This window comes from Mobula birostris, chromosome 7 (assembly GCF_030028105.1).
Source record: "Mobula birostris isolate sMobBir1 chromosome 7, sMobBir1.hap1, whole genome shotgun sequence".
Classification (NCBI taxonomy): domain Eukaryota; kingdom Metazoa; phylum Chordata; class Chondrichthyes; order Myliobatiformes; family Myliobatidae; genus Mobula; species Mobula birostris.
In genome coordinates, this window is record NC_092376.1 from 36,371,224 (window position 1) to 36,396,951 (window position 25,728).

The 25,728-nt window shown below is 39.8% G+C and overlaps 1 protein-coding gene across 9 annotated transcripts in view; it reads right to left on the reverse strand.

The window, feature by feature from the left end:
- nbeaa (neurobeachin a) overlaps positions 1–25,728 on the reverse strand; it is a 908,137-nt gene that overhangs the window by 681,335 nt on the left and 201,074 nt on the right. For all 9 annotated transcript variants that reach the window (XM_072262897.1, XM_072262901.1, XM_072262905.1 and 6 more), the window contains 4 exons: positions 20,714–20,840; positions 19,736–19,855; positions 17,319–17,465; positions 1,779–1,976 (listed from right to left, as the gene is read on the reverse strand). In XM_072262897.1, the coding sequence (XP_072118998.1) occupies positions 1,779–1,976; positions 17,319–17,465; positions 19,736–19,855; positions 20,714–20,840 (592 nt within the window). The remainder of the gene's footprint in view (positions 1–1,778; positions 1,977–17,318; positions 17,466–19,735; positions 19,856–20,713; positions 20,841–25,728) is intronic.

Here is a 25,728-nt window from a genome sequence, read left to right on the forward strand (position 1 = left end):
GTAGCCAACGAAAGGGCAGGAATAATGGGGGCCCATGCCGGTGCCCACGGCTAAACCTTGAACTTGGAGAAAGTGCAAGGAGCCAAAAGAGAAATTCTTGAGTGTGAAGACCAGTTCTGCCATAGGGAGGAGAGGGGTGGTAGAGGGGAACTGGTTGGGTCTATTGTTGAGAAAGAAGCAGAGAGCTTTAAGGCCTTCTTGATGGGTAAAATAAGTGCACAGGGCCTGGACATCCACAGTGAAAATGAGGCAGTCAAGGCCAGAGAATTGAAAGTTGTTGAAGAGATCGAGAGTATGTGAAATGCTGCTGCTATAGATAAGAAGGGAGTAAACCAAGGGGGACAGAAGGGAGTAAACCAAGGGGGATAGAATGGAGTCGAGGTATGTGGACATGAGCTCAGCGGGGCAGGAGCAAGCAGAAACAATGGGCCTATCCAAATTGTCAGGTATGAATCTTGATTAGGAGGTGGAAACGAGCAGTGCAGAGTAAGGGAACTATGAAGTAGACGGCAGAGGATGCGAGATCTCCAGAGTTGATTAGGTTAGTGATGATGCAAGACACAGTGGCCTGGTGGTCGGAGTGGGGTCCTTTACACGGGCTAAGTAAGAGGAGGTATCTAAGAGTTGCCTCCTGGCATCAGCAAGGTAGAGGTCAGTCCACCACACTACAACACCACCATTGTCTGAGGGTTTGATCGTGAGGTTGGTATTAGTGCAGAGAGAGTGGAGGGCAATGCATTTAGAGGTGGTGAAGTTCAAACTGTAGGGAAGAGTGATGAAGTTGAGCCAGTTGATGTCCCATTGGCAATTAAAGATGAAAAGATCCAGAGTGGGGTGTCCAAGAAGCAGATGAGGGTTGGAGATAGGAGAAGGAATCATTAGTGCAGGGTTAGGAATATTTGCCAATCAAGGAGTGTACTGCTGCATTCGTCTGGAGGAAATAAGGGCATGAGGAAGATTTCATCAACAGGTCAGCTGAGGCAGAATCCATATCAGGCAATGCTACAGAGATGGAAAAACATTATCAGCAGTGAAACAAGTGAGGAAAATAAATATCTCTATATTCACCAGGATCTCTAGCTGGCCTTTGAAATTATGCAAGTGCTTAAGAATCAACACATCCAAATTCAATACATAAGATTGGTAAATCAAATAGAGCACATCATATGTCATCAATGGACTCATTAGAAGAGATCTAACTTAGAAGATCCCTGTGTTTGATCTACCTCATTGGCTAGCAAAGTAGACATTTATTATTCTACCCTAACTCACTCAGGTTACAGAATCTGCAAAATGAAGGGATGTATCCAAGAAAGCACAAACCTGGGCTAACAAACCTGACTGGTCAAAAAAACTGAAACGGAAATGGCAATGAAGAATTCTCCTACACCTGTATGCTGCATATTCCTAAGTCTTTACCAAGGACTTGCATGACTGACAGTACGGAAAACCGAGCTATGACATGATGAAGGAAGCTCTGAACACCACCAGAGACGGAGGACTTTCATTGCTACCCTAAACACCAGTGGCATAACGGGCAGTAGGTTTACATAATGTGGTAGAGACAAAGTAATCTTAACACAATTTAAAGATGACCAATTAAAACAATTCATTGTTTGTCAATTAATAATTCCTTCAGAAATCCAAAAGTTACGCCACTTGCACCTACAAAAGCAAAATACTGCTGTTATCAATGTCATGTTTTAGATCTTACAGTTAAGTAATTCAAAAAGCACAGAAAGATATAGATGAATACAATAAAAGATCTTAATGCAAACCTGCAACATCAGTGCATGTGGAGAATGTACAAAAATTGAAGGGTTTTCCTTTGGTGATGATTCAAGACAAAGCTGTGCATCAGTTGCTTTGGCATTGTATGTGAAAGCAATACTGTTGGCCAGCTTCCCGTCATACAATACTTGCTTGTGATGTTCAGCAAGGTGGATGTCACTCTCAGACTTAAATTTAAAAGTACTCTGAAAAACACCATATTGTTATCCACGTCAAATGTGCTACATTTAGACAGCAACTACTCACAAAACTATATTTAATCTTTAACAGTGACCTCAAAACTATAATAATACACAAAAATATTTATATACAATGTTTCACAAACTCACACAAAGTCATTAATGCAGGTATTTTTTAAAATTAGATCAAATGATGCATTCAAAATTATGTACATTTGTAAAGATGTATCTTATATTAACACTTCTGTAAAAACGTAAAATCAACTCCTTTAAATACAGAAGCTTTAGTGTCAGAATGTGATGATAAAGAATTTACAATACTGTCTAAAATATGCAGTGGCTCACCACAGCTAATTTAACCATGATACCTGATAGAAAATGTAATGAATTTCAAGTGTGCATACGATGAAATGGTTCAAAGTGAAGCAGAGTCTTCCAAATTCAAGAAACAACGAAAAAGGACCAATTAAAATCTGTATCCAAAAGGAAATGCTTTTACCAATTATACAATTCATTACTTATCAAGGAATAATTCACTCAGAACTATAAAAGTTATATCATTTGCATCAACAAAAGCAAAGTGCCACACATGGTGGTAAACTATCACCAAATATGCCACTAATGTATTCTATGTAAGCTACCTTTTAGAATCATAGCATTAACATGAAAATCAATTTTTAAAAAGATCTTTCACTATTATCAGCTAATTATTATGCTCCTGTGGGGAAAATACACAACAATCTTCATTTCCATTTATTCAGTTTCTCTCCCCATCTTCCTCAATGTTCCTTACATGCAATTTTTTATGGCATCTATCCCAATTTTTCTCTACTCCCTTTCTGCATGTTTTCATTGATCATCAATATACACATTCATTTACTTAAGTTGTTGTCTACTTTTTTTCTTTAAAGACAGATGACCCACAATCAGATTGGGAGCAGTGCCAAAATATACTCTTCTCAAATCAGATGTTTTTCCTATCACCCCCGTAAGGGTCTGAAGCCACCTATCCAATACTGGCCTATTTACCAAGGGTGGCAAAATATCTGTAGCCATTGTTGGAAGAAGCTAAAAGAAAATATATGGTGAAGACAAGCCAAATGTGGGTTTGAGAATAGGAGAGGATAAAATGTGATCAGAACTGACTGTAATTAAAAGAATGCAGATCAGCCAGGACTAGGAATGGAGTCAAAGTTTTAGATCAGTCTCAGTTGGTCCCCCTAAAGTTTCCACTGCTCCAGGGGAATCAAGCCCAGCATAGCCAGTCTCCTCTTAACTGAAATACTCCATCCAAGGCAATATCTCAGTGAACCTCCTCTGCAAAATTTCTTGTGATTTAGTAAATAGATTTAGGTGGCTCAGAGCTGTACTGCAGAAAACTGATACAGAAAAAGTGTTACTCTGCTATCACAGTCCCTGAGAAAAAAAAATCCAATTTGAAGAACTCCCAACTAATATTGAGAACATAATCTCTCTAGAAATTGGCATTTAGTTAATCCACTTCCTAGGTATTACCCGAAAATTGTGCAGGTAATAGCTTTTCAACTGCTCACTCATGTATTTTTTTTTAAATGCATGAAGATTTCTGACTCTTTCAGCGAGTTTTATACACCTAATTTTAAATGAATAAACTATTTTTATTTTCAACTCCCCTCTAATCTATCCAAAATTTAACTTAAATCTACATTTCCTAATTACTAGCCCCACTGCTAAGTTAAACATCCCAAGTCTAGGCCTCTCACAATCTTTAAATCATCCTTCAATTTTCTTTACTCCAAAATTAGAAATCTTCAGTTAGATTGTCTTTCCTGTCAATTCTAACTCCCCAGCCATGACAGCATCCATTTCACCTGTACCTGCTGTAGTATTATCAATTCCTTCCAACAGTGCAGTTACCAGGACTGCAGAAGTACTCCAGCTGTGGCCTAACTAATGTTTTTATACAGATCTGGCATGAATAGTAAGGCTTTGCTTTAATACGGGTAAAAATGACAGTTTCCTTTTTATCTTCCTTGGTGTCGCAATTAGTAACATTGCAGAGGTTGGAAACAGACAGTGACTGCACTGTCAGAACTGCAAACCACAATTAAATATGACATCTGGCTGAGATGGCTCTTACGTATATTGACAGCAATCTGATTTAGTGCCAAAAAGGGATAGCAATAAAGTCACTGCCTACTAAATGAATTTGAAGCAGAGACCAAAGCCAGTGACTCTAGATTTGAAATATTTACACAGAGGAAAGCTTTGTTCATCCAGTACATAGTGTCAAATAAATAGCCCAATAGCTTAGAAACAGACAAGGGATGTAATGGTAATGCTAAAACAGAGAGTTAAAAATGCAGACACTGGAAATTTGAAATTAAACGAGAAGATAAGGGAAACTCTCAGCAGGTCAGGCAGCATCTGTGGCAAAAGAAACCAAGTGAACACTGCAGGACAATAATCCTCTTTCTTTATCACTCCTTTGATGCTGCCTGACACACTGGGTGTTTCAAGTATTTTCTGTCCTTCTGTTGGATTATCTAGTTGCCATCTGACTACATGTGGAAAATTATGCTTTTGGATACATTAGCGGAGAGCAGCACGGAATCAAAATAAGGGGAGGGCTCAGAACAGCGCTTTGAGATAGGGGTAACAGTGGGGTCCAGCAGAGAAAATGCTACTATAATTCTGTGACCTCAGGAGAATAGGTGAGACTAATACTCGGTGAGCATATCCCATCCAGATTAATAAAAATGGAGAGGTAATTGTGCAATTATTTATGTCAAAGACTGCAGATAATTCACGAAAAACAACGAACTCCATTGACAATATGCATAAGTTTAATGAAAATGATTATTTTTATTTCTTCTTCCCCTCCTTATCCTGCACCTTAAATGTCTTACCTAACATTTTATTTCAGAGTTTCAGTGTCTGAAGTATTTTGCTTTATAAGCTTTGATTAAAATACAAAGCTGAAACAGGATCTATCAATGTTTTGGTCTTTGTATTATGAAATCTGCATAATGCTTCTGGAATTGATATATAAAATTCACTGAATGTGTAGTTAAACTTGATTTGAAAGGTAATAGACCATGTTAAGTGACCCCATGATAGTCACATTATTGTCAACACCTACTGGAAAGATATGCTTATAAATAATACTGGTGTAGGCAAGGCACAGGACATAACCCAAGTAAATGTTAACTTCACAAAGCAGAATTCATTCAAATAGGTGTTAAAATGATTTCATAAACAGCTATGGATAAATTCACTTACATGCACACACAAAAGGACAACCAATACATTTGATCCACAGATTTTCTTTCGATAAGTCAAATCAGTCACTATGGCAAAGTTTATTTTAGCTTTAGCATCCTTCAGCAATGCAAGGAAATTCAATCACTATCTATCTATTGGAAGCAGAATTGCAAAAGGGGAATAAATTGAATTTAAGTAGAGAAAGAACTCTACCAAAAGATGATAGTTCCTAAACAGTTCCACAGATCTCTCTGAGAGTTGATTTCAGAATAAGGGAGAAAACCAAAACAAGCAAGAGAAGAAAGAGGACAAACCACAAAATTAACTTAACCTTAATATATGGAAAAATACCTTAAAATCACCGTTATACTATTATCTTGTGCACTAACATATGTGATAGTTAAATTTTTTCTACTCTGCTAAGGATTTCACAAATAATAAAAAAATTAAAATCAAAAGAACATGTAATTTGCAATATATCTATTAAACAAATAAAATTCTTCTGAGAGATGAAAAAGAATTGTTCAGCAACTGATCTTGGCAATCAGTATCAGTCAGTTGACATATCTCATTTCTTACACTAGATGGAGGCAAAACAATAAAAAATGCACATAACTAAAGAATGAAATACTATAGGTCTGTAATGGGTCCAAATTAAAATTGCTCCGTAAGTTACAGTAATTGTAAGGTGTATAATGACAGTAATTTTGTCTATCTATTTGACAAAAAATAAACATTTTCTTTGGTTATTGAATTTAGTTTCCAGAACTAGAGGTGAATTAGCTTACCACAGTGTGAAAAAAGTAATATTCCCAACACCAAGAATTTAAAAAAATCTTAGGATGTGGAATACAGTTCAGGCAACACTGAAATAAACACTATGTTGAAATAATCTCTTAAATCATATATTTTTTGCTTATTTACATTAAATTGCTTGCGGCTTCTGAAAACAATGTTTAAAGAAGGCAATTTCATTTTAAAAGGAAGAAACCAGTGAGATAGGAATTTTCCTGTGAAAAAAATAATAAAATGTAAATTGTAGTTACAAAAACCTTAACACTAGGAACATGAAGAAACAGAGTGAAATGGTAATTGTATTTATTCTTGCACAGGATCTTCTTGCACTAAAAAGTAACATATCTAACATAAATTCATGTATTTCAAACCTCTGTTTAAAACCATGCCTCTGAGTTGGGTAGATTTTTAGATGATGAAAGGATTGGACTAAAGTACTAAACTCCAAACGTGAGAGAAAAAAAGAAAAGTCAGTTTGACAATATGGAATCATACATAATCAAACAGAACAAGCATTAAAAAAATGATGCATTTAGTTATTCAATAAAATAAATCTAATGCAGTCTTCTTACATGTCATATCAAAGTTAAGAGATAATTACTAGAAAACATTAAAGTGATTATAAATCTTATATGAATGGCAAATTTTCAGAAAAGCTGGAAGAACAATAAAAAAAATCCATGTTAATTCTGAACTTTATGTTCAAAGTGAAAACAACTTATAACAAAGGAACTGCAACATTTAACAGTGTAAAGATAAAGGAACTCATACAGGAACCAATACTGGTTTTAGTATTGGGGAAAGAATTGGGCAAATGGAGCATTAATTTTCAGAGCTTCATTCTTATAAAGAGTAATCAAAATGTTTAATTAAAATATATAGAATATAACACTTGGTTGCCATTCCCACTACTCTCTGTAAGGAGTTTGTATATTCCCCCACATGGATTTCCTCCAGGTGCTCCAGTTTCCTCCCACATTCCAAAGACGTACAATTTAGGGTTAGAAAGTTGTGGGCATTCTATGTCGGTGCCTGAAACATGTCAACATATGCAGGCTGCCTCCAGCAGATCCTCAATGCAAACAATGCATTTCACTGGATGCTTCGATGTGCAGGTGGCAATCAGTCTATTCATAGCCATTAGCAATGTGATGAAAAACATCAAAGCTTCATCAAGCGGCACTGACAAACCAGCAACTGCTCAGTGATGCCCAAATTATATTTTGCCTGGACCATTCACTTCCATACATCATCACAATTATTGCATTAAAGACTTTCCTTCCAACATCCGAATATTTGCTAATGACTACAAAATACTCAATTCAAGTCACAGCTTCTCAGCAAATGAAGCTGTTCATGTCTGTCCATAATAAGAACATAATCAATGTTCAAAGATGGTTTAATAGATAACAAGTAACACACAAACCACAAAAATTTCAACCGCCACTTCCATAAAAAGCTTCTACATCTTCAATATAAAAACTAATCACCAACCCTTAACACTGAATGGGTTTACGATTACTGAGTGCCCCGCCATCAACATTCTAGGTAACACCAAAATCAAATGACAAACTAGATAAATATGGTGGCTACAAAAACAGGTCAAAGGCTAGGCAGTTTACAGTACATGACTCATCTTCTGCCATCTCAAAGTCTCTCCACAATTTACAGGGCATAAGTCATGAGTTCTCCACTTCAGAATCAGAATCACACTTAATAGCACTGAGATATGAAATTAGTTGTCCTACAGTAGCACTATAATGCTATACATAAAAAATACTGTAACTATAAATTAAACAAGTAGTGCAAAGAGAGCAAAAAAGTTAGGTAGTATTCATGGGTTTGTACATTGTCCATTCAGAAATCTGATGGCTGAGGGTAAGAGGCTGGTCCCAAAACATTGAGTGCGTGTCTTCAAGCTCCTCTACCTTCTCCTTGATGATAGCAAAGAGAAGAGGGCACGTCCTGGGTGATGGGGGCCTTAAGGATGGACACTGCCTTTTTAAGGTATCACCTTTTGAAGACATCCTCGATACTGAGCAAGCTGGTGCTGACGATGGAGCTGGCTGAGTTTGCATCACTCTGCAGCATTTTCTGATCCTGTGCAGTGGCCCCTCCATACTTGAGGATGACATAACCAGTTAGAATGCTCTGCACGATATAACTGTAAAAATGTGCATATCAAGTGTGCATATTTTGTGACATATCAAATCTCCTCAAACTCCTAATGAAATACGCTGACATATCTACTCTGTAATTACCCCGATCAATATGTTGGGCCCAGGATAGATCTTACACTCCTCTCCTATAGTGGGGCAGGAGCAGGCAGAAACAGTGCATCTACCTGGACAGTCGGGTTTGATATCTTGGGTAGGAGGTAGAAACAGGAGGTGTGGAGTAAGGGAACTATGAGGTTGGTGGCAGTGGATGGGAGATCCCCAAAGTTAATGAGGTTGGTGATGGTGCGGAAGACAATGGCCTGATGTTCCTGAGTGGGGTCCTGTTCAAGGGGTAAGTAAGAGGAGGTGTCTTTGAGTTGCCGTTTGGCCTCAGTAAGGTAGAGGTCAGTCCATCAGACTACCACAGCATTACCCTTATCTGTGGTTTGATGGTGAGGTTGGGATTTGTGCAGAGAGAGTGGAGAGCAGCTCATTCAGAGGGAGTGGGATTTGAATTGGAGAGAGGAGTGCTAAAGTCGAGATGGTTGATGTCTCATTTGCAGTCTGTAATAAAAAACACCCAGAACAGGAAGAAGACTAAAGCGAGGTGTCCTAGAAGAGGAGGAGGGCTGAAGATGGGAGGAGGGGTCATCAGTGCAGGCTGGAGAGTGCTTGCCAAAAAATTAGGCACAGAGACAGAGGCAACAGAAGAAGAGCTCGGTGTCATGGTGGGCACGGAACTCACTGTGATGTGGACACAGGGATTCAAAGTTGAGGCCCTTGCTGAGGGCAGAACGTTCTACCTCAGAGAGGGAAGGTTGGAGGGAATTGTGAAGACCCAACATGTATGAGAGCTGGGATCAGAGGGGGGTGCAGAGAGTGTGTAGTGTCTGAGGAGAGAGGAGAACTGGGGTGTTCAGGGAAGGTAGGATGGGAGGAAGATGGAGGTTCTGAGGACCCAAGAGCTGATGGTGGGGCCTGAGAGACACGAGATTGCAGGGTGGTGGTGGGGGATAAAGAAGACAGGGAATCCAGCGGCACTGCATGAAGTTTTGGCCTGGAGATGCTGTTGGTCAAGGTCCAGGCTGGAGCCAGAGTTAGAGATTGCACAATTAGCAGTTTGAAGTATCCAGGATCATAGGGACCAACACTGACAGCAGTAGGATCCGGGTTCTGACTCAGCTCAGAATCGCTAAAACCAGTATTGGCAATGGTAATGTCACCAGTACAGAAGTGTCCAGAACTGTCAAGTCTGAAGATGGACCTGGAGAGACTCATATTCTGGGGGCATCTGATGGTATCGAGGTCCAAGCATGAGGCAGCAGTGACACAGTCTGAGGGTGTCTGGGGCTAGGTATAAACTTAGGAGAGGAGCAGCCTTCTAATCATTGCTGGAAGCGAGAATGGCAAAGAACCGGTGGTTGAACGCGTGGATCCAGCAGAGAACAAAATATCAGAGAGGTACATTGCAGGCAGAGGAGAGAGAATCGCAGAGCCGTAATAGCAACTGGGACAGGGCACCTGGTATTTCCGGGTGGCACATAGAATGCAGAGGGAGAAGCAGTCAATTGAATATGAATATTTGGGATCCTTGGTGGGTCTGAAACAAGAAGCCTGAAAATGGACATGGAAGCCATGTGGCACAAGATGGTAGCGAAGACAAGTTCCCAGGAAGGACAAATGGTTGTGATAGCAGGTCTGGGTGAGCATGTGGTTGAAGAGTCAGAAGGCAACAGAGATCACAGAGGGGGAGCAGTGAGACAGGGTTTCACTAAACTTCTGTCAAAGGAAAGATTTAAACTTCTTCAGGGTAGGTATCCTCGAAGAAACTTCAGTGGAGTGGTAAAGCACAAACATGAGAAAATCTTCAGATGCTGGAAATCCAAAGCAACACACAGGCAACATCTATGGAAAAGAGTAAACAGTCGACGTTTTGGGCCAAGACCCTTCGACCTACACTGAGTAGGCCTCAAACTTCCAAATAAGACCCTTTACAATGCTCCTATGACCATTTTATGCACAGTAGTTGCAACAAACATTATCTGACATTTTATGTCACTGTCCAAACTGACTGTCCTCTGTTTGTTTGTATATAACATTTACATTAAGTACTGCAAAGAATTTATGCCTACGTGTCTGCATCACAAAATTAATAATGCCCCTCTGAACCATATGCTTGCATCCTCACAACTTTGACAAGTTTCCACAATGCAGAAAAGACAGCAAGATCTATAGACACTTGAGTAAGTAAAAACATATTAAAAAAAAGGAAATCAAACAGCAAAAGGAGCTTTCTTTAATAATGTCAGGAATTTAGAAAATCAAGGTAATATAGAAAGGCTTGAGGAATGCTGAAAACAAAACACAGAGGCAGACTAAATGTGATTTTTGGCATAAAAGAAAACCCAGTGGTCATTCAAAGAATTCTAATCAGTCAAAGAAAGAATGGAGCCATTTACGGACTAAAGAGGAAACAGAATATGCAACAAAATTGGACATTCAGAAGTTATTTAAGCAGGTGTCAAACAAAAGTTTGTTACATTTAATAAGGTCGATCAAGGTTTGGGAAATTTATTATTTTAAATAGAAGATTAATTAAAGGACATGAAAAAAAACATGAACAGGTCTTTGTTAAGCTGACAGATATTTAAATAATAGGGTGACACAAGAATCAGCATTGGCCCCTCAATGATTAATGCATTAGCAGGACAGGGAAATCTGTAACCAGAGAACTTCAAAGTACAGTTCAGGTACACTGAAGCTCTCCAGAAAGGCTTAAGAAGTATTGAAAGATAATGAGAGAAGCAAAGAGTCTACATGATGTGTAACATGAACGAACCTGAAGGTGCTAATTATATAATACTAAAGAAGAAAACAAGCTGTGAGTAGAACAGAGATTCAGGAAAGGGATGTGGTTAGGTTTAGGGAATGGATAGAGGAGTACAACATGAGAATATAACGTTACTCAATTTGGAAGAAAGATCAAAAAATAGTAATCAAAAAATGGATAACCAGCAAAATTTGATCTACAAAAGAAATTTATACACTCGTACATGGAAAAGATAAGGTTGTCAGATTCAACAAGGAATGCAAACAGCACGTTAGTCTTTACTGCTAAATGAAATAGAGTAAAGGAATGAGGAAAACTTGCTACAATTGTAAACCTAACTGTTAACATAAGCAGTACAAATTTTAGCTCCAAAACCAAGGAAAGTGATGCAAAATACATTTATTAGATTGATTCCAGGAGTATCAGGATTATCCTGTGAGCACTGATTGAGCTGGACTGACCAAAACCCATTAAGGTGTAAGAGAATAGAAGGTAATTTTATTAACACACAAGTTCCTGAAAGAGATTGGAAGAGTGGACTTTGACTAGTTATTTGCATTAGTGAGAAATGTTGCAATTGATATGCAGAGCAGAGTTGAGGTGATGCTGTTGGAGGAGAAAAAGAACTGATGAAAGCTTAAATACTAGATATTCTGCAGATGCTGTAAATCCAGAGTAACATACATAACTGCTGGAGGAAGTCAGCAGATCAGGCTGCATATGTGGAGAGGAAGAAAGCCAATGTTTTGGGCCGACACCTTTCATGGTGATGATGAGAATATATTTTAAAATTTAAAAAGATTGAAAACTATTCTAATACTCTACTTAAGGGTAGTAGATACGTAGAATGCATTAAAAGATGAAATACATAAATTTAGAAAAACATTAGAAAACATACAGCAAAATACAGGTACTTCAGCCCACAAAGCTGTGCCGAACATGCCCTTTCCTGAGAAATTACCTAGGGTTACCCATAGCCCTCTATTTTTCTGAGCTCCATATACCTGCCCAGGAGACTCTTAAAAGACCCTATCGTATCCGCCTCCACCACCATCGCCAGCAGCCGATTCCACGCACTCAGCACTCTGTGTAAAAAACTTACCTCTCTGTACCTACTTCCAAGCACGATAAAACTGTGCCCTCTTGTGCTACCCATTTCAGCCCTGGGAAAAAGCCTCTGACTATCCACATGATCAATGCCTCTGATCATCTTACACACCTCTATCAGGTCACCTGTCATTCTCCGTCGATCCAAAGAAAATAGGCCGAGTTTACTCAACCTATCCTCATAACGCATGCTCCCCAATCCAGGCAACATTCTTGTAAATCTCTTCTGCACAATTTCTATGGTTTCCATATCCTTCCTATACTGAAGCGACCAGAACTGAGCACAGTACTCCAATTAGGGTCTGACCAGGGTCCTATATAGCTGCAACATTACCTCTCAGCTCCTAAACTCAATCCCATGGTTGATGAAGCCCAATGCACTGTATGCTTTCTTAACCACAGAGTCAACCTGCGCAGCAGCTTTGAGTGTCCTATAGACTTGGACCCCAAGATCTCTCTGATCCTCCACACTGCCAAGCATCTTACCATGAATGCTATATTCTGCCATCATATTTGACCTTCCAAAATGAACCACCTCACACTTATCTGGGTTGTACTCCATCTGCCACTTCTCAGCCAAGTTTTGCATCCTATCAATGTCCCGCTGTAACCTCTGACAGCTCTCCACACTATGCATCAGACCTTCAACTTTGTGTCATCAGCAAATTTACTAACCCATCCCTCTACTTCTTCATCCAGGTCATTTATAAAGATCACGAAGAATAGGGGTCCTAGAACAGATCCCTAAGGCACACCACTGGTGACCGACCTCCATGCAAAATATGACCCGTCTACAACCACTCTTTGCCTTCTGTGGGCAAGCCAGTTCTGGATCCACAAAGCAATTTCCATTTGGATCCCAAGCCTCCTTACTTTCTCAATAAGCATTGCATGGGGTACCTTGTCAAATGCCTTGCTAAAATCCATATACACTACATCTACTGCTCTACTATCATCAACGTGTTTAGTCACATCCTCAACAAAATCAGTCAGGCTCATAAGGTATGGCCTACCTTTCACAACGCCATGCTGACTATTCCTAATCATATCATGCCTCTCCAAATGTTCATAAGTCCTGCCTCTCAGAATCTTCTCCATCAACTTACTAACCACTGAAGTAAGACTCACTGATCTGTAATTTCCTGGGCTACCTCTACTCCCTTTCTTTAATAATGGAACAACATGCAAAACCCTCCAATCCTCCGTAACCTCTCCTGTCCCCATTGATGAAGCAAAGATCATCGCCAGAGGCTCAGCAATCTCCTCCCTCGCCTCCCACACTAGCCTGGGGTACATTTCGTCAATCCCGGTGACTTATCCAATTTGATGCTTTCCAAAAGCTCCTGCACGTTCTCTTTCTTAATATCTACAAGCTCAAGCTTTTCAGTCCACTCTAAGTCATCCCTACAATCGCCAAGATCTTTTTTTGTAGTGAATACTGAAGCAAAGTACTCATTAACTGCCTCTGCTATCTCCCCCGGTTCCATACACACTTTTCCACTGTCACACTTGATTGGTCCTAATCTCTCACATCTTATCCTCTTGCTCTTCACATACTTGTAGAATGCCTTGGGGTTTTCCTTAATCCTGTCTGCCAAGGCCTTCTCATGGCCCCTTCTGGCTCTCCTAATTTCTTTCTTCACCTCCTTCCTGCAAGCCTTGTAATCTTCCAGCTCTCTATCATTACCTAGCTTCTTGAGCCTTTCGTAAGCTCTTCTTTTCTTCTTGACTAGATTTACCACAGCCTTTGTACACCACAGTTCCTGTACCCTCCAATTCTTTCCCTGTCTCGTTTGAACATACCTATGCAGAGCTCTACGCAAATATCCCCGGTACATTTGCCACGTTTCTTCCGTACATTTCCCTGAGAACATCTGTTCCCAATTTATGCTTCCAAGTTCCTGCCTGGTAAAGTCTCATATTTCCCCTTACTCCAATTAAACACTTTCCTAACTTGTCTGTTCCTCTCCCTCTCCAATACTATGGTAAAGGAGATAGAATTGTGATTACTATCTCCAAAATGCTCTCCCACTGAGAGATCTGACACCTGAGCAGTTTCATTTCCCAATACTAGATCAAGTACAGCCTCTCCTCTTGTAGGCTTATCTACATTTTGTGTCAAGAAACCTTCCTGAACACACCTAACAAACTCCACCCCATCTAAACCCTTTGCTCTAGGGACATGCCAATCAATATCTGGGAAATTAAAATCTCCCACCACGACAATCCTGTTATTATTACACCTTTCCAAAATTTATGGGGATCAAATGGAAAAATATATCCACTTCAGCACTGGATTTAACAAAGAGTCCTCCACTATATAGCTAAAGCTACTGCACATCATGGCTTTAGGCTTTACATTTAAATAGGATCCCAAGCTTGACTGTATAGTTAAGCAGATTCTTTTTTCTTTTTATTTTACATGACCTTAATTTTTCATAATTAATTTCTAGCACTTAAAACAAGTTTTAAGCAAATTTATTTCTTCGTGTGTTGCTCAGTATTATTTAAATCTATTTGACAAACTTTAAATGCCCCAGTCATCAGTGAATGTCTAAAGTTCAAAATACATTTATTATCAAAGTATGTATACATTGTACAACCTTGAGGCGTTTCTCCTTACAGGCAGCCACAAAACAAGTAACCCAAAAGAACCCATTTAAAAATTCAACAAACATCCAATGTGCAGAAAGAAAAAAAATGTGCAAACAATAAAAGAAAGCAAACAGCATTCAGAACGAAAGTGAATCCATAGACACGAAGCCCAAAGCAGGCCCACAGCCACAACTTCAGTGCAGTGAAGTGTGGAGCAAGCGCTGCGGAGCAATGAGCAGAGCTGGTCCAACACCCTGTCTTTTCAATTCACCTGGCTCAGCGTTTAAATCATCCAAATATTGAGTTGTTCCTCGCAGTAGGACGCAGGCCCTGTTGCATCGAAATGCCCTGGGCTGGACCCTGCTGCCACATTTTGGCCATATATGGCCCTTCCAAATCAGCCTGGTACTTAGATCGATCAAACCTTGCTCCAAGTTTAGGTGGACGGGCCTCAAATCTCTTCCACTCCAACCTTTCTCCACTTTGCATACACCGACTCCGTCTCGAACCACTTCTCCTCGAACATGCCTTGACCTCGCTTGCACCCACACGGCTCAACCCTCGAGTCAGCTTCATCTCCACTCACCTTTTCATTGCTTGCTGTGATTGTTTACCATAAGTTTTTACAGAAAAAGTGTTACTAATGAAGTATTTAATTGTAATCTTGCATTGTGAACTGTCAGTAAGTTGTTGCCTGCCTTCTGCAGCACCATCTTAAACTGAAAGCTTTAAGAAGATCTGGCAGCATCTTATAATGGTCTTTAATTGCACCAAGCTATCAAAAGGCTATTAAAAAGTGGTCCTTTATAGAACCCAAGATCAGTCACATGGTCCAGTGAGAACCTGCTGAATACTGTGCCAGAAGGCAACCTTCACTGTAAATTCATGAGGATAACTAAATTAGCAGATAAGCAAAATGTAAATGCAGTCCTAGGAAAAGCACAATAAGAGGCAGAGGTAATTAACAATGATTTGACCAGATTCACTCAGCCACACTTTTTCTGAAATTTCAAAAGAGTAATATTATTGCATGCCCTAAATCTGTTTTTATCGTTTCAGTTTCCACGAAATTCTATCATGAAAGGTTTATCTTTTCCTTTAGGAAGAATTGATTAGGATGGATGTTTATACAATATACCAAAAACTATGGATTTACATAATCCAGTACATAGAAATAAGTAGCCAGATAACAGAATAAGGTGCAAGGCTTATTGAGAAAAGAAGGAGGCATGGAATCCAAGGGGACATTGCTTTGCGGATCCAGAAGGCAAAGAGTAGTTGCAGACGGGTCATATTTTGCATGGAGGTCAGTGACTAGTGGTGTGCCTCAGGGATCTGTTCTGGGACCCTTACTCTTGGTGATTTTTATAAATGACCTAGATGAGGAAGTGGAGGGATGGGTTAGTAAGTTTGCTGATGACACAAAGGTTGGGGGTGTTGTGGATAGTGTGGAGGGCTGTCAGAGGTTACAGCGGGACATTGATAGGATGCAAAACTGGGCTGAGAAGTAGCAGATTGAGTTCAACCCAGATAAGTGTGAAGTGGTTCATTTTGGTAGGTCAAATATGATGACAGAATATAGTATTAATGGTAAGACTCTTGGCAGTGTGGAGGATCAGAGGGATCTTGGGGTCCGAGTCCATAGGACGCTCAAAGCAGCTGCGCAGGTTGGCTCTGTGGTTAAGAAGGCATATGGTGTATTGGCCTTCATCAATCATGGAATTGAATTTAGGAGCCGAGAGGTAATGTTGCAGCTATATAGGACCGTGGTCAGACCCCACTTGGAGTACTGCGCTCAGTTCTGGTCGCCTCACTACAAGAAGGATGTGGAAACCATAGAAAGGGTGCAGAGGAGATCTACAAGGATGTTGCCTGGATTGGGGAGCATGCCTTATGAAAACAGGTTGAGTGAACTCAGCCTTTTCTCCTCGGAGCGACGGAGGATGAGAGGTAACCTGATAGGGGTGTATAAGATGATGAGAGGCATTGATCGTGTGGATAGACAGAGGCTTTTTCCCAGGGCTGAAATTGCTGCCACAAGAGGGCACAGGTTTAAGGTGCTTGGGAGTAGGTACAGAAGAGATGTCAGGGGTAAATTTTTTTTACGCAGAGAGTGGTGAGTGCGTGAAATGGGCTGCCGGCAACGGTGGTGGAGGCGGATGATATACGGTCTTTTAAGAGACTTTTGGATAGGTACATGGAGCTTAGAAAAATAGAGGGCTATGGGTAACCCTAGTAATTTCTAATGCAGAGACATATTCGGCACAACTTTGGGGGCCAAAGGGCTTGTATTGTGCTGTAGTTTTCTATGTTTCTATGACCTGGGTTGGTTCTGATATTGTAAGAATTATGATTACATCAGGAAGAATTTCTTCACTTCATTAGTGAAATATGTAAAAATGAATATTTTTGTGATAATGAATGAAAAAAAAGTTGCAACAACAATACAGAAAGTGACAGTAACTTTTAAATTCACAGTACCTGAATTTAGATAGGATACCAATTCTTTCTCATCTGTATTTGTCTTTGGAACTTGTACCTTTATATGCATATTCAGAGTATTTATGTTTGCTCACATTACCTGTGAACAACACTGCATAAAACAAATTCTGAGAGTACCTTGTATCCAGGTCCCAACTGATGAATTGCAAATATTTGTGCTGGGTTAAGTGCTTCTGTAAATACATAGACTGCTCCAAGTTGACCACAAAATACTCTATTCGCATCTGCAGTTTCTGAAGATCCTAGAAAGCATTTGTCAAAGCTCTGCACATAGAAAACAGATATCAAAATAATGGATGTTACACATTATAAGATCAGCACATTAGTCTTAAAATCTTAGCTTTTGAAGATTACATTCAGTAATGGTTAAACCAAATCAAAAACATTTTCCTGAAGAATGAAACATTGCAACTTAGAATCATATGAAATAAGCCCCTCCAAAGACTGGGCCTATACTGCCTCCCTGCCCAATTAATTCGCACACACTGGTTCTTTATCAAAGCCGAGCATATTTCTCCTTTACAAGACTATCTCACCTCCCTTTGAAAATTAAGATATTTGAATCTGCTTCCATCAACTTTTTAAATGAGTTGCAGTTTATTTTGAACTTTTTAGTATATTCCAGACCACAAATTCCTCTCAAAATTCTCACCTCCTCTGATTTTCTTTAATTTATCTTAAATCTGGGTGCGCTGGTTATTGACCAATCTAGTGGAAATTGTTTTCCTATTTATTCTATTAAATTCCCATTGATTGGATAGATTAGAATAATTCAAGCTATCTAACCTCACCACATAATTAAAAATGACTCAATTCTATTACAACATTCACTAATGTCCTTTGGAAAGATTGACAGAACAACTAGCAACTTATTGCCAAGGTTTATTGCAATAATACTTTAAAAATCAGGTATTTAGAACATGGAACAACTGCAAGCTGTCAATCCTCTTTAATTTTATATTGTACATGGTACTCCAGAAAAAGAAACAGCTTTTTAAGAGGGAAGAAGAGAGGGATCAGGTTTAGCATTATAAAATTGACATTGTTTATTCTGAAAACATCAACACATGGCAAAGTAAAAATAATAGCTCCAGGATTTGCAGAAGTTACGTAGCAGAACAAACAGCACTCAATCCCAGAACTGGCTACAGTATCCCACAGTTAAATTTAGAAATCCAAGAGTCACTCAAAAGTCATATGTAAATGCAAACAATATTGATTCAGTAAGTTAATTATCATTGCTCACAAAATTGAAAATGTTAAGCCCCTTAAATTTTTAACCTAAAAGTTATAAATGACTATTGAATTCTCTCTCTGGGATTGAAAAATTATTTCAAATATGCACTCTATTCTATGTCCACAGAACTTTAAAGCAAAACCTATGTTTGTGACATTTCAGATTTAAATTTACTGTCATAAGTAATTGATGGATTGTATTTTACTTTATAGATAAAAAACATTAGTTTTTGATCTTTTGTTTGTAACAATTTTTCATCACAACCTACTTAATGGTATCATTGTTGATGGACTTCAAAGATCACCTCCAAATAGCACCTCATTGCAAACCACTTAAGTAAAAAGCAAAATCCATACTTCAACACTTACTTAATTTTTCTCTGAAGCTATAATCTTATGCTATTTACTTGGATAGATAGATATACTTTATTAATCCCGAGGGAAATTTGGTTTCGTTACAGCCGCACCAACCAAGAATAGAGTGTAAATATAGCAATACAAAAAACCCCAACAATCAAACAACAAAATGCAAACTATGTCAGATGGAAAATAAGTCCAGGACCAGTCTATTGGATCAGGGTGTCTGACCCTCCACGGGAGGAGCTGCACGTTCGATGGCCACAGGCAGGAACGACCTCCCGTGCCGCCAAGTGTTGTATCACAGTGGAATGTGGCCGAAGTCCAACAGTAAAAAGTTCAATATCCAGTCTGCAAACACGTTCCTCGATCGTAATATGCCCCGGATTGCACCATCTGTTGTTAACCAGATCAGTAAGCACTGAACCCCTTTACGCTTACCGCTCTCAGTGCACTTCCGGTCAGCCGGAACGGAACCCACCGAAATCTTCTTCTTCATAAGTCTCTGTTGTCTCGACCTGGTCCTCTTTCCTCGACTTTGTGATCCCCCTCTGCATCCTCTGTGTGTTTTCCTCCGGATTTCAGCAGGGGTGTCCGCCGCTCTGCTCGCTAAACCAGCCGGCATTAGCTGGTTTCTGGAATACACAACGCGACCTTGCTTCTGTCCTGCGTGTCGGGATGTAACCATTTCCAGCGCTTAAAAAAACCCAAATGAAACTCTCTCTACCAGCATGTTAGAGAGGGTGCAGCTTCGAGGTGTTACCGTGAGAAAAAAAATACTGATGAAATATTACCGTGAGAAAAAAAATACTACTGATCAGAAAAAATAGGCTGCATAGAACTGGTCTATCTTGATCCCTCATCCTCTCATTACCAATTTGCAGGTGACCCCAATATATTTAACCTGCCGTTTTCACTTTTTAGTACAACACTGAACTTACATCATTAGTGTTGACATGCCAAGCCATATCTCCATAGGAAACTAGCTGACCATTGACATAACAACGGATCTCACTATTCCGCCAACGATTGTAGATGTGCACAATGCTAATCATGTACCACTGCAAAAGAAGAATATACACTAATTATATCTTATATGAAATCTTACAACTGCTCAATGCTGGAGGTTAGACAATCTATTCATTGTAATTGGCATTAGTTAAATCAATCGGATACTAACAATCAGACCTTTATATCCTTTGAGCTTTTATATGCCTTAACATAAACAAGCCATCAATACTCATTTTTAAGATTTATTTTATTTGATAGTAATTATGCTCATCTATTAACAACACACAGCATTTTGCAAAATTCCTACATAGTACAAGCAAAAATAACATTTTGACTATGATATTTACAGACATCCCACCCTGCAAAAACTCATTTCAGGGAGGTAGCACCATTAATTTGCGGGAGACTTCCGGGAGAGGTGGAATGTCTGCAACAGAGTAGCTCCTTAGCAGCTAGCCAGCTAGTTTAAATAATGTTAACTATGCTAATGAACGAATGACACCTGTTAAACTCACCTCAACGCATCTTTTACAGTCTTAACCCACCATGGGCAATGGAAAAGTCACTGCTGCAAACACTGCAGTGAGCAACACTGTCATTATTTTTCACCCCTATTAGGCAGGGGTACACTTTAGTGTAGTCTGGGGTGACGTACGTTTCATATTTTTTTGGAACACTCTGCCATGGTGCTCTCTCGCTCTCGCGCTCTCCCTCTCGCTTGCTTTCTCTCTAGCGCTCTCTCAAAAAAATTGATTTCCGTGATATTGTATATAATTTGCGGGCATCAGGGAGCCACTATTCATATGCGGGAAACTCCCAGAACTTCCAAGAGAGGTGGGATGTCCGTATTTATATTGCAGAAAATGCTTTCTTTTATAAATAAAATCATATTTTTATTACTGACTTACCTTTCTAGGTTGAAAATCATACTTAACACAATGCTGGAAGCCTTTTCCCTTTGATTTCAATGATGTCACTATCAAACAGTTTCCCACAAAATGTGCCGAATAGCCAACTCCTTTGCTTGTTCGAAAACTGCAAATTAAAACTCAAAACTGTATTTCTTCAGAAATTTACAGACAATAATGACTGGTAGTAAACTATGGTTCATTAATAATAAATAGATAAATACCAAAAAAGAAATATCTTCTATGCATTCTGATTTTTCAGTATAAACTTTGCATAAAAAGACTGATAGCAATCAGATATTCAAGTTTATATAAAGCAATAGAAATAGTATAAACACCCCCATTGCTTTTGCATACATCAGATCAACATTTACCAACTCTAAAGGCCAGAAAACTTACCTATCATTCAAATAATATATTGAGACCCAAAACAATAAATAGAAAAGGAATTAATATAGTTTCCCTAAAAATATAAATGTGAATGTAATTTAGTTTTGATAATTTCAAAAGTTGGGCTCAATTTAAATCAATTTTTGCATAGTAGAATAGTAGCCCCCAAATGAAAATTTTCTTCTGCAATCCAGAAATCACACCCTCTTTATAAGCACAGAACTTGCTATCTGCAGCAAACAGACAGATAAAGAGGTTAAAGAGCATGACTCCAGAGATAAGTACAACAAAGTGGTGGTCACGGGAGGCAGAGGCGCGCCTACGGATTGTTTTCAGTTAGTGGACTGGGCAATTCAAGAACTCAGAGGATCTGAATGATTACTTCATGGTTATTAAGGACCTTATAAAAACAGTCATAGACAAGTGTGTGCCCACAATATCCTTTCGTCTTTCCTAACCAGAAGCCCTGAATGAACCATGAGATCTGCAAACTGCTGAGGGCCAGATCAGTGGGATTCAGGCCTGGCAACCAAGTTAAATACAAAATGTTTAGGTATATTCTCTGGAAAGCCAGCTCATGTGTGAAGTGACAATTCCAAACCAAACCTGAATCACTGAAGGATGCTCAACAGCTGTGGAAGGGCTTGAATGATATCAACTCCTACAAGGTCAAACCAAGTAACAAAGGTGACAAAAAGGCCTCGCTCTCTGATGCTTCAATACGTTTTATGCTCACTTTAACCATCAAACCACACAGGCACCTTCATGAACTCCCAGAGCCCTCGGTGATCCTGTGATTTCAGTCTCTGAGGTCAACATGAGAGCATCTTTCAGGAGGGTGAACCCACAGAACGCACCTGCCCAGACGGGGTACTGGCCAAGTACTAAAGACCTGTGCTGATCAATTGGCTGAAATGTTCACCAATATCTTTAATCTCTCACTTTGGCAGTCTGAAATACTCACCTGCTTCAAGCAACCTTCAATTATACCAGTGCCCAAGAAGAACCTGGTAACCTGCCTCAATGACTATCATCCAGTAGCACTTATATCCACTGTGTAGAAGTGTATTGAAAGGTTGGTGATGGAACATATCAACTCCTGTCTAAGGAACAACTTGAATCTGCTCCAATTTGCTTACTGGGACAATAGGGACAATTTGCTTACTGGGACAAAATCCTTTTTCATTGGCTCTTCACTCAATCCTGGAACATCAAGCATATATCAAGATGCTCTTCATTGACAAGCTCAGCATTCAATACTATTATCCCTTCAAAACTAATCAATAAGCTTCAAGACCTAAGCCTCAATACCTGCTTGTGTATCTGGATCCTCGATTTCCTCACTTGCAGACCCCATCGGTTTGTATTGACAACATAATCACCATCAGTACAGGTCCACCACAAGGCTGTGTACTTAGCCCTCTGCTCTACTTGCTTTATGCTTATGACTGTGAGTCTAAGCACAGCTCCAACGCCATATCTAAGATTGTTGATGACACCACTGTCATTGGCCGAATCAAAGGTGGTGAGATTGAAAATCTAGCTGTGTGGTGAACTAAAGGATTTGATTATTGACTTCAGGAGGAATCCAGAAGTCCATGAGCCAGTCCTCATTGGGAATCAGAGGTGGAGAAGATCCTCAACTTTAAGTTCCTCAGTGTTTTAATTTCAGAGGATCTGTCCTGGGTCCAGCACATGTGCCATTACAAAGAAAGTATTGCAGCGCCTTTACTTTCTTATAAGTTTGCAAAGATTCAACATGTCATCTAACACTTTTGGCAAACTTCTATAGACGTTTGGTGGGGAGTATATGGACTGATTGCATCACGGCCTGGTATGGAAACACCAATGCCTTTGTTTGGAAAATCCTACAAAAGGTAGTGGATACGGCCCAGTCCATCATGTGTAAAGCCATTCCCACCATTGAGCACAGCTACATTCAGCGCTGCTGCAGGAAAGCAGCAGCCATCATCAAGGACCCAAACCATCCAGACCATGCTCTCTTCTCGCTTCTGCCACCAGGAAAAAGGTACAAGAGCCTCAAGACCTACACCATCAGATTCAGGAATAGTTATTATCCCTCAGCCATCAGGCTTTTGAACCAGAGGTGATAATTTTACCCAACTTCTCTTATCCCATCACTGACATGTTCCCACAATCTATGGACTCACTTTCAAGGACTCTTCATCTCAGGGTCTCGATATTTATTGTTTATTTCTTTTTCTCTTTCTTTCTGTATTTGCACAGTTTGCTGTTTGTTTTTGCACAATGGTCGTTTGTATGTCGTATTGGGTGCAGACTTTCATCGATTCCATTGTCTATCTTGTATTTACTGTTACTGCCCACAAGAAAATGAATCTCAGTGTAGCATATGGTGACATATATGTACTTTGATTTTAAATTTACTTTAAACTTTGCACAGCCTTCACTGGACATTTCACTGCACAATTATTATGAACCTGTGTTTTCCAGATTGCTATTAACTTCTATATCCAAGTAAAAAAAAGTTGAAGTCTGTCCCGAGCCCTTGTGGCCCATCAGGCCGGTGCTTATGTCGGTTTCTGTGGCATGAAGCCACTGAGAGTACAAGACTCCCGCCCTCCCCGGATAGTACGCCAGTCTATCGCAAGGTTAACTCCCAGCATTTGCCGGTACCCATTTTCAGCTGGGTAAACTGGAGCAGTATGTGGTTAAGTGCCTTGCTCAAAGACACAACACGCTGCCTTGGCCAAGACTCGAACCCATGACCTTCAGATTGTGGCCACGCGCCACACTATATCCAAGTAAACCCATGTGTTAATTACACTGCCTTGCAAAGCAGCAGGGCCTTGCACAATGGCATCCAGCAGTAAAATCCAAATAGCCCCCACCAACAGAATATCTGAATAAAATGCTGTAAGTTAATTAAGCTATCTCCCCGGCAAAGATGATTTTCAAACCTATCAAATTATAAAATTTTCTGAGTTCCTATGTCACATTAAGCCCTAGCACAGTATATTTCCCAGTGCAAGGGTTGGAAACTATTCTTAACGTTCAAACCTTGCCTCTGGACTCAATGAAACGTCCAAACATTCAGAAATGTTATGAATTTGCCAAGAAGCAGCCTTGTTCACAGGTGAATCTTGAATTTATTGCCACTTGTATATAGAAAAGTCACATTCCAGGCAGAGCTATAAGACTATGCAAGCTTCACCCTACTATGTCCACAAAGTGCAGAATCAATCAAATAGCAAATCCCCCACCCCACAAACATCCCTCTTGCCCCAATGCCAGGGTTAATAATGTAAAATGTATCAAACCCTTCTTCAACTACCAACACCAGAGGTTGCTTTGACCAGATTTTCACCAATCTGTTCAACATACTACGAATGCTGCCAGTGATAAATACAAAAGATTCTGCAGATGCTGAAAAACCCATCTGTAGAATCCCTTGTGTTTATGAGCATCTACAAAATCTCTTGTGTCTATGATCTCCTCCTTCATTGCAAAGTCTCTTTGAGGTATGCCAACCCTGAAGATGTTTAAACTTCTCTTCGAAAGGAGTTCAATGAGACCCTCTCTCACTGCTCCCTGTGTGATCTCTGCTGCTCACTATTTGTTCACCCAAACTCAATAACACAGCCACATATCTTTCCTAGGAACTTGTCATCGTGCCATCTTGTTACTCTCCTCTCCTATTAGATCCCTTCTTCTCTAGCCCTTTACCTTACCCACCTGTCACCTCCCTGCTTCTTACTTTGTTGCCCCTCCCTCACCCACCTGGTTTCATTAATCATCTTAGGTAGAGTACAAAGAACAGAGCAGCACAGGAGCAGGCTCCTTGGCCCACAATGTTGTGCCAAACCAGCTAAAAAGCAAATCAAAAATACGCAAACACTATTTCCTCCTACCTACACAATGTTCATACCCCATCATCTTCCTTACATCCATGTGCCTATCTAAATCTCTCTTTAAGAGCCTCCAATGTACTCACCTCTACTACCATACAAGGCAGCACTTTCCAGGAATTGATGACTTTCTTGAGTAAAAAACTTACCCCTCACTTCCTCTTTGAACATACCCCTTCTCACCTTCAATGCATGCCCTTTGGTATTACACATTTCTACCCTGGGAAACAGATACTCCCTGTTAACTCTATCTATGCCTCTCATAATCTTATAAATCTCTATCAGATCTCTCTGCAGCTTCTGCCCTTCCAGAGTAAACAACCTGTTTATCCAGCTTCTTATAGACAATAGACAATAGGTGCAGGAGTAGGCTATTCAGCCCTTTGAGCCAGCACCGCCATTCACTGTGATCATGGCTGATCATGCACAATCAGTATCCAGTTCCTGCCTTATCCCCATAACCTTTGATTCCGCTATCTTTAAGAGCTCTATCCATCTCTTTTTTGAAAGCATCCAGAGACTTGGCCTCCACAGCCTTCTGGGGCAGAGCATTCCATATATCCACCACTCTCTGGGTGAAAAAGTTTTTCCTCAACTCCATTCTAAATGGCCTACCCCTTATTCTTAAACTGTGGCCTCTGGTTCTGTACTCACCCATCAGCGAGAACATGCTTCCTGCTTCCAGCGTGTCCAATCCCTTAATAATCTTATATGTTTCAATAAGATCCCCTCTCAGCC